Here is a 10,454-nt window from a genome sequence, read left to right on the forward strand (position 1 = left end):
TGTGAGCCTGCTGTTGGGTAGGGACCGTCTCTATGTGTTGCCGACTTCCCAAGAGCTTAGTCCAGTGCTCTGCACACAGTGAGCGCTCAATAAATACGATTGAATGAATGAATGAATGAATGAATAAATACAATTGATTGATTGATTTCTGTGGAAAGATGTGACAGCCCTCTTCTATCCTCCATCCCTGGCTGCCCCAACGAATTCCTCCTCCCCTCCGGGACCCAAGCGCCCAACCCCCTGCTCCCAGAACTGTCCCAGACGGGGCAAAGGATATGCCTCCTTCTTTCCGATGGCTCATTTCCTGAGGGAGAGGGAAGGGGAGGAAGGGGGGTGGTGGGCATCCAGACCCGCTTCGCTATCCAGCCTCTCCAGCTGCTGCCCCGGCCCAACCCGCCATGCCTCTGGCGCTGCCCATCTTCCTCCTGAGCTTGTGTGAGTCTCCCCTCGATCCCCCCCGCTGTTCGCTCTTCCTGCTCGGCCGTGTCTTCCCTGGAAACCTGCGGGAGAAGACTGGGATATAGGCATGTTTAGGGGGGTCGCGGCGGGCAGCGAGAGGGCCCAGAGTTGAGGTTCGGGGCAGGGATGAGGGGATGCGGGAGAGCTCTCGTGCAACTTGTCATTTTATTTATCTGTATTGCTGTCTGCCCCCGCCCCCAGACTGTAAGCTCGCTGTGGGCAGGGAATGACGATGATGGCATTTATTAATAATAATAGTAATAATGATGGAATTTATTAAGCGCTTACTATGTGCAAAGCACTGTCTGAAGCGCTGGGGAGGTTACGAGGTGATCAGGCTGGAAGCTCGCTGTGGGCAGGGAATGACGATGATGGCATTTATTAATAATAATAGTAATAATGATGGAATTTATTAAGCGCTTACTATGTGCAAAGCACTGTTTGAAGCGCTGGGGAGGTTACGAGGTGATCAGGCTGGAAGCTCGCTGTGGGCAGGGAATGACGATGATGATGATGGCATTTATTAATAATAATAGTAATAATGATGGCATTTATTAAGCGCTTACTATGTGCAAAGCACTGTCTGAAGCGCTGGGGAGGTTACGAGGTGATCAGGCTGGAAGCTCGCTGTGGGCAGGGAATGATGATGATGATGATGGCATTTATTAATAATAATAATGATGGCATTTATTAAGCACTTACTATGTGCAAAGCACTGTTCGAAGCGCTGGGGAGGTTACGAGGTGATCAGGCTGGAAGCTCGCTGGGGGCAGGGAATGACGATGATGATGATGGCATTTATTAATAATCATAGTAATGATGATGGCATTTATTAAGCGCTTACTATATGCAAAGCACTGTTTGAAGCGCTGGGGAGGTTACGAGGTGATCAGGCTGGAAGCTCGCTGGGGGCAGGGAATGACGATGATGATGATGATGATGGCATTTATTAATAATAATAGTAATAATGATGGCATTTATTAAGTGCGTACTATGTGCAAAGCACTGTTCGAAGTGCTGGGGAGGCGACGAGGTGATCAGGCTGGAAGCTCGCTGTGGGCAGGGAATGACGATGATGATGATGATGATGGCATTTATTAATAATAATAGTAATAATGATGGCATTTATTAAGCGCTTACTATGTGCAAAGCACTGTTCGAAGTGCTGGGGAGGCGACGAGGTGATCAGGCTGGAAGCTCGCTGTGGGCAGGGAATGACGATGATGATGATGATGATGGCATTTATTAATAATAATAGTAATAATGATGGCATTTATTAAGCGCTTACTATGTGCAAAGCACTGTTCGAAGCGCTGGGGAGGTGATCTGGTTGTCCCACGGAGGGCTCACAGTCTTCATCCTCATTTTAATAATAATTATAATGGCATTTATTAAGTGCTTACTATGTGCAAAACACTGTTCTAAGCACTGGGGAGGTTACAGGGTGATCAGGTTGTCCCACTGGGTGCTCACAGTCTTCATCCCCATTTTACAGATGAGGGAACTGAGTCTCAGAGAAGTGAAGTGACTCGCCCAAAGTCACCCAGCTGACAATTGGCGGAGCCGGGATTTGAACCCATGACCTCTGACTCCATTCATTCAATCGTATTTATTGAGCGCTTACTGTGTGCAGAGCACTGTACTAAGCGTTTGGGAAGTACAAGCTGACTCCAGAGCCCGGGCTCTTTCCACGGAGCCACGCTGCTTCTCCATGTCACTGTTTATCGTTATATGGTACTTTCCCAAGTGTTTGGTAGAGTGCTCCGCGCCCAGTAAGTGCTCAATAAATTCATTCATTCATTCAATCGTATTTATTGAGCGCTTACTGTATGCAGAGCACTGGACTAAGCGCTTGGGAAGTCCAAGTTGGCAACATCTAGAGACGATCCCGACCCAACAGCGGGCTCACAGTCTAGAAGGGGGAGACAGAGAACAAAACCAAACATATTAACAAAATAAAATAAATCGAATACGACTGAATGGCTGAATTTAACTTGATTCTGTCGCAGGGCCCGGAGGGGCTCCTTTGGCGGCCACTCCCCGGGGTGAGTAACGATTTCCCAGCATTTCGCCATTCCCTCCTCACGAGCACCACACTCGCACCTACACGTCGGGCCCCCCTGTCCCAAATCATCATCAATCGTATTTATTGAGCGCTTATTGTGTGCAGAGCATAAATCTGAGACACAGGCAGCTCCCCCCACCCCTGGATGGGCCCAGTCTTCCCAAAGCCCCCCGTCCCCTCCTTGGGAACCAGGCCCCCCCAAACCCAGGAATCATCCCCTCTCCCCCGAGCTAGCTCCTCTCCTATAATAATAATAATAATGGCATTTATTAGGCGCTTACTATGTGCAAAGCACTGTTCTAAGCACTGGGGAGGTTACAAGGTGATCAGGTTGTCCCACGGGGGGCTCACACTCTTAATCCCCATTTGACAGATGAGGGAACTGAGGCCCAGAGAAGTGAAGTGACTCTCCCAGAGTCACCCAGCTGACAGTTGGCAGAGCCAGCATTTGAACCCATGACCTCTGACTCCAAAGCCCGGGCTCTTTCCACCGAGCACACACTTAATCCCCACTTGACAGGTGAGGGAACTGAGGCCCAGAGAAGCGAAGTGACTCGCCCAGAGTCACCCAGCTGCCAGTTGGCAGAGCCGGGATTCGAACCCATGACCTCTGACTCCAAAGCCTGTGCTCTTTCCACCGAGCACACTCTTAATCCCCACTTGACAGATGAGGGAACTGAGGCCCAGAGAAGTGAAATGACTTTCCCAGAGTCACCCAGCTGACAGTTGGCAGAGCCGGGATTCGAACCCATGACCTCAGACTCCAAAGCCCGGGCTCTTTCCACCGAGCACACTCTTAATCCCCACTTGACAGGTGAGGGAACTGAGGCCCAGGGAAGTGAAGTGACTCGCCCAGAGTCACCCAGCTGCCAGTTGGCAGAGCCGGCATTCGAACCCATGACCTCTGACCCCAAAGCCCGTGCTCTTTCCACCGAGCCACGCTCTTAATCCCCACTCGACAGGTGAGGGAACTGAGGCCCAGAGAAGTGAAGTGACTCGCCCAGAGTCACCCAGCTGCCAGTTGGCAGAGCCAGGATTCGAACCCATGACCTCTGACTCCAAAGCCCGGGATCTTTCCACCGAGCACGCTCTTAATCCCCATTGACAGGTGAGGGAACTGAGGCCCAGAGAAGTGAAATGACTCGCCCAGAGTCACCCAGCTGACAGTCGGGAGAGTCGGGATTCGAACCCACGACCTCTGACAACAAAGCCCGTGCTCTTTCCACAAAGCACGCTCTTAATCCCCACTTGACAGGTGAGGGAACTGAGGCCCAGAGAAGTGAAGTGACTCGCCCAGAGTCACCCAGCTGCCAGTTGGCAGAGCGGGATTCGAACCCATGACCTCTGACCCCAAAGCCCGGGCTCTTTCCACTGAGCCACGCCGCTTCTCTCCCCTCCAGTAGGCCTCTCCCCCAAGCCTTCCCTCTCGGCCTGGCCGGGGCCCGTGGTGGCCCCGGGAGGGAACGTGACCCTGCGGTGCCGGGGGATCCTCCGGGCCGGGAGATTCGCCCTGTACAAGGCCGGGGCAGCGGAGCCGGTCAGGCTGCGGGAAGCGGCCGGAGACGGGGCGGAATTCCTCTTCACCGGAGCCACCGCGGTCCAGCAGGGAAGATACAGCTGCCGCTACCAGATCCAAGCGTCTCCCGGATCCTGGTCCGAACCCAGCGACCCCCTGCTGATGCTTGTCACTGGTGAGGAAGGGGACCGGGACAGGTTGGGGCCCCAGAGGGAACCTCCCTGTGGGCAGGGAATCTGTCTACCAACTTAACTGTAATTAATAATAATAATGATGGCATTTATTAAGCGCTTACTCTGTGCCAAGCACTGCTCTAAGCGCTGGGGAGCTTACAAGGTGATCAGGTTGTCCCACGGGGGGCTCCCGGTCTTCATCCCCGTTTTCCAGATGAGGGAACTGAGGCACAGAGAAGTGAAGTGACTGGCCCAAAGTCACACAGCTGGCAATTGGCGGAGCCGGGATTTGAACCCACCTGTTCATTCTCGCCTGTCCCGCCATCGACCCCCGGCCCACGTCCTCCCCCGGGCCTGGAATGCCCCCAATCCCTCTGCCCATCCGCCAAGCTAGCTCTCTTCCTCCCTTCAAGGCCCTGCTGAGAGCCCACCTCCTCCAGGAGGCCTTCCCACACTCAGCCCCTTCCTTCCTCTCCCCCTCGTCCCCCTCTCCATCCCCCCATCTTACTTCCTTCCCTTCCCCACAGCACCTGTATATATGTATATATGTCTGTACATATTTATTACTCCATTTATTTATTTATTATTTATTTATTTTACTTGTACATATCTATTCTATTTATTTTATTTTGTTAGTATGTTTGGTTTGGTTCTCTGTCTCCCCCTTTTAGACTGTGAGCCCACTGTTGGGTAGGGACTGTCTCTATATGTTGCCAACTTGTACTTCCCAAGCGCTTAGTCCAGTGCTCTGCACACAGTAAGCGCTCAATAAAGACGATTGATTGATTGACTGATTGAACCCATGACCTCTGACTCCCAAGCCCGGGCTCTTTCCACTGAGCCACGCTGCTTCTCTTGCCGACTTGTCCTTCCCAAGCGCTTAGTCCAGTGCTCCGCACACAGTAAGCGCTCCATAAATACGATTGAATGAATAAGTTGTTTGTACGGATTTCTTACTCTATTTTATTTGTACATATTTATTCTATTTATTTTATTTTGTTAATGTTTCATTTTGTTCTCTGCCTCCCCCTTCTAGACTGTGAGCCCACGGTTGGGTAGGGACCGTCTCTAGACGTTGCCAACTTGGACTTCCCAAGCGCTTAGTCCAGTGCTCCGCACGCAGTAAGCGCTCAAGAAATACGATTGAGCGCTTAGTCTAGTGCTCCGCACACAGTAAGCGCTCAATAAATACGATTGAATGAATAAGTTGTTTGTACGGATTTATTACTCTATTTTATTTGTACATATTTATTCTATTTATTTTATTTTGTTAATGTTTTGTTTTGTTCTCTGCCTCCCCCTTCTAGACTGTGAGCCCACGGTTGGGTAGGGACCGTCTCTAGACGTTGCCAACTTGGACTTCCCAAGCGCTTAGTCCAGTGCTCCGCACGCAGTAAGCGCTCAAGAAATACGATTGAGCGCTTAGTCCAGTGCTCCGCACACAGTAAGCGCTCAATAAATACGATTGAATGAATAAGTAAGCGCTGAATGAATGAATGAATGAATGAATGAATGTATGAAAGTGGCAGGGCCTGGCCTTCCGAGTCCCAGGCCCGTGCTCTGTCCACTAGGCCAGTCTGCTACCCGTTCCCTGCCCGCAATGGGCTTCTGCTTTCTCGCCCCTAGACAAGCTCCCTAAGCCGTCTCTGGTGGCACTGCCAGGCCCCGTCCTGACTCCGGGGACCAACGTGAGCCTCCGCTGCCTGGGTCTGCTGGGGGGGATGAGCTTCGCCCTGTATCGGTTGGGCAGGCCCGGACCCCTGCAGTACCTCGACTCGGCCCGGGCCTGGGCCGACTTTGCCCTGGGCGGGCCCGGCGCCCCGGGCACCTACAGCTGCTATTACCACACGCCCGCCGCCCCTTACGTCCTGTCTGAGCGCAGCGACCCTCTGGTCATCAGCCTTGCAGGTGAGGGGTAACTCAGCGCCAACTCCTCCGCTCCCCCTCCCTTCACAGGCTCGGTCTTCTTGCTCCCCCGTCCTCGCCAGCCCTCCCCGCTTCCTTCACTGCTGTCCGTCTCCCCCTTCTAGACTGTGAGCCCGTTGTTGGGTAGGGACCGTCTCTATATGTTGCCGCCTTGGACTTCCCAAGCGCTTGATTTATTTTATTTTATTTTGTTGGTATGTTTGGTTCTGTTCTCTGTCTCCCCCTTTTAGACTGTGAGCCCACTGTTGGGTAGGGACTGTCTCTATGTGTTGCCAATTTGTACTTCCCAAGCGCTTAGTACAGTGCTCTGCACACAGTAAGCGCTCAATAAATACAATTGATTGATTGATTGATTTATTAAGCACTCAATAAATACAACTGAATGAATGAATGAATGGACCCAAGTGTCCCCCAGCTCTCCAACTCCAGCCCCCGTTTCCATCGCGCCTCCCCTTCCCTTTAGGCTTCTAAATGCCCTTTGACTCAGTGGACCCACTTTCCCTGCCTCCTTCCCGCTGGAACTGGGGGCTCCCGACCTTCTCGCTTTGGGGGTGGAGGAAACGAGCTTGGGGGTGCGAGCCCACTGTTGGGTAGGGACCGTCTCTATATGTTGCCAGCTTGGACTTCCCAAGCGCTCAGTACAGTGCTCTGCACACAGTAAGCGCTCCATAAATACGATTGATTGATTGATTGATTGATTGATTGAGAGAAGCATTTTGCTCCGGATCCAATCGGGTTGTTCCCGCAGAGCCTGCCTCACCAGATTATACCCTGGGCAATATCCTCCGGCTCGGATTGGCAGGGCTGGTCTTCGTCGCCCTGGGGGGGCTGGTATTTCTGGACTGGCTCAGTCGCAAACCAGGTAAGCCCAATCCTTTCAGACTTCTCCCTCCCCACCCCCAAGAGAAGCAGCCTGGCTCAGTGGAAAGAGCCCGGGCTCTGGAGTCAGAGGTCACGGGTTCAAATCCCGGCTCCGCCAATTGCCATCTGTGTGACTTTGGGCAAGTCACAACTTCTCTGGGTCTCATCTGGAAAACGGAGAAGAAGACTGTGAGCCCCCCCCGTGGGACAGCCTGATCACCTTGTAACCTCCCCAGCGCTTTGCACATAGTAAGCGCTTAATGCCATCATTATTATTATTGTTATTAAACATTTACTGCCGCCAGGCACTGCACTAATCAGACTGGACGCAGTCCCTGTCCCACAGTCTTAATCCCCATTTTACAGATGAGGGAACTGAGACAGAGAGAAGTTAAATGACTTTCTCAGGGTCATACAGCAGACAAGTGGTAGAACTGGGATTAGAACTTGGGTCCTCTGAGTCCCAGGCCCGTTTTCTTTCCATTGCTCTCGTCCTCCCTTCAAAGCCCTACTGAGAGCTCACCTCCTCCAGGAGGCCTTCCCACACTGAGCCCCCTCCTTCCTCTCCCCCTCCACCCCCTCTCCATCCCCCCCACCTTACCTCTTTCCCCTCCCCACAGCACCTGTATATATGTATATATGTTTGTAGGGATTTATTACTCTATTTATTTATTTTATTGGTACAGATTTATTCCATTTATTTTATTTTGTTAATATGTTTTGTTTTGTTCTCTGTCTCCCCCTTCTAGACTGTGAGCCCGCTGTTGGGTAGGGACCGTCTCTAGAGGTTGCCCACTTGTACCTCCCAAGCGCTTAGCACAGTGCTCTCTGCACACAGTAAGCGCTCAATAAATACGATTGAATGAATGAATGAATTATTATTATTACTGCCTTCGGTTAGCAAGGAGGAGTGCTGATTTTCCCCTCTCCTCCTGATGAGGGGCCGTATAACAGAGCTGGACGGCACATTTCCCGCCCACAGTGAGCTTACAGTCTAGAGGAGGAGACAGACATACAAGAATAAAATATGGATATCAATCAGCGCTATTAATTGAGCACCTCCTATGTGCTGAACACTGTACTAATACAGCAGAATTAGTAATTCTAATACAGCAGATGTCACCCCCTGTGACATCGGGGGGTCTCTGCCACAGCTGGGCTGGGTTTTGGGGGGGGGGGCATAATGATCCGTCCTCTCCTTTTCTTTTAGGGGGAAATAAATTGCATCCTTCAATTGTGTCTCTACCTTCAGAGTCAGAGCCGTCACGGGAGCCAGGCAGAGGTCAAACTTCTCTTCCCTCCGGGAGCCGGGATGGAGGGGAAGCGTGGGCTTCCCTGTGGGAGAACAGGAGATCGAGCTAGCATCTGCCGGACCCGACCCCGCTCTGCCAGACCACCAGAACCCAGGAGAATTGCCCTTCCTGTTCGCACTGAAAATAAAACACTGATTCATTGCCAGCCACAATGAGGAGTACATGCGTGTGTGTCTGTGTGTGATCTCTGTGTCATGCGGGGAGACAGAAGGGTTGGTTGGAAAACCGTTCGGGATTTTGGCACAGGAGGCAGGGAAGAGAACTGCCCTGGAATCCATGAGGAGGAGGTATACAGGAAGTCACTAATCAATCAATCGTATTTATTGAGCGCTTACTGTGTGCAGAGCACTGTACTAAGCGCTTGGGAAGTACAAGTTGGCAACATATAGAGACAGTCCCTACCCAACAGTGGGCTCACAGTCTAAAAGACTAGGGGCCCAATCAATCAATCAATTAATAGGAGTCATGGAGCAGTATGGGAGAGTGGTTAGAGCATAGGCCTGGGACTTTTCTCCTTCCTATCCCCCTCGTCCCCCTCTCCATTCCCCCCGTCTTACCTCCTTCCCTTCCCCACAGCACCTGTATATATGTATATATGTTTGTACAGATTTATTACTCTATTTATTTATTTTACTTGTACATATCTATTCAATTTATTTGATTTCGTTAATATGTTTGGTTTTGTTCTCTGTCTCCCCCTTCTCGACTGTGAGCCCACTGTTGGGCAGGGAGTGTCTCTATATGTTGCCCACTGGTACTTCCCAAGCGCTTAGTACAGTGCTCTGCACACAGTAAGCGCTCAATAAATACGATTGATTGATTGATTGATTGTACATATTTATTACTCTATTTATTTATTTATTTTACTTGTACATATCTATTCTATTTATTTGATTTCGTTAATATGTTTGGTTTTGTTCTCTGTCTCCCCCTTCTTGACTGTGAGCCCGCTGTTGGGTAGGGACCGTCTCTCTATGTTGCCCACTTGTACTTCCCAAGCACTTAGCACAGTGCTCTGCACACAGTAAGCGCTCAATAAATACGATTGATTGATTGATTGATTGATTGATTGGGACTTAGAAGGTCATGGGTTCTAATCCCAGTTCTGCCACTTGTCTGCTGGGTGACCTTGGGCAAATCACTTCACTTCTCCGGACCTCCGTTCCCTCATCTGTAAAATGGGGATCGAGACTGTGAGCCCCGCGTGGGACAGGGACTGAGTCCGATCCGATTTGCTTGTATCCACCCCAGCGCTTAGTACAGTGCCTGCCACACAGTAAGCACTTAATAAATGCCACAACTGCTACTATTCTTATTGAGCATTCCTGTGGGGAGAGCACTGTGCAAAGCGCTTGGGAGAGGGCATTAATAATAATAATAATAATGGCATTTGTTAAGCGCTTACTCTGTGCAAAGCACTGTTGGTAGACACGGTCGCTATCAACCACTTAGAACAGTGCTTTGCACATAGTAAGCGCTTAATAAATGTCATTATTATTATTATCATCAATCGTATTTATTGAGCGCTTACTATGTGCAGAGCACTGTACTAAGCGCTTGAGAAGTACAAATTGGCAACATATTATTAACCACGGGCTTAAAGTCTAGAGGATGAGTTTAGTCTGGAAGTACTGGGCCTGTTAGGATGACACCTGGGTGATAATTTAGTCTCTAGTGAGAGTCCGGGAACAGTGCGGGAATGGACAGAATTCCTGGCATCCATCTTGTCATCTAGCAAGGCTATTCTGACAATCCCAGGCCAGGAGGAGGGTCCCGGGACCGAGCCGTATGGGGGCCACAGAAATCCCATCACTATAATCAATCAATCAATCAATCGTATTTATTGAGCGCTTACTATGTGCAGAGCACTGTACTAAGCGCTTGGGAAGTACAAATCGGCAACACATAGAGACAGTCCCTACCCGACAGTGGGCTCACAGTCTAAAAGGGGGAGACAGAGAACAAAACCAAACATACCAACAAAATAAAATAAATAGGATAGAAATGTACAAGTAAAATAAATAAATAAATAAATAGAGTAATAAATATTAGGACAGTGCTTAGAGAAGCAGCGTGGCTCAGTGGAAACAGCACGGGCTTTGGAGTCAGAGGTCATGGGTTCAAATCCCGGCTCCGTCAGC

At 50.4% G+C, this 10,454-nt stretch overlaps 1 protein-coding gene across 1 annotated transcript; it reads left to right on the forward strand.

Moving 5' to 3' along the window:
* Positions 1–398: 398 nt before the first annotated feature.
* On the forward strand, positions 399–8,412 carry OSCAR (osteoclast associated Ig-like receptor). The gene is made up of 6 exons (XM_038752600.1): positions 399–435; positions 2,469–2,504; positions 3,928–4,215; positions 5,840–6,121; positions 6,888–7,001; positions 8,253–8,412. Exons 1-6 carry the CDS (start codon positions 399–401, stop codon positions 8,360–8,362), a joined length of 867 nt encoding a protein of 288 aa, XP_038608528.1. The 3' UTR covers positions 8,363–8,412.
* Positions 8,413–10,454: the final 2,042 nt, after the last annotated feature.

This window comes from Tachyglossus aculeatus, chromosome 10 (assembly GCF_015852505.1).
Source record: "Tachyglossus aculeatus isolate mTacAcu1 chromosome 10, mTacAcu1.pri, whole genome shotgun sequence".
NCBI classification, from domain to species: domain Eukaryota; kingdom Metazoa; phylum Chordata; class Mammalia; order Monotremata; family Tachyglossidae; genus Tachyglossus; species Tachyglossus aculeatus.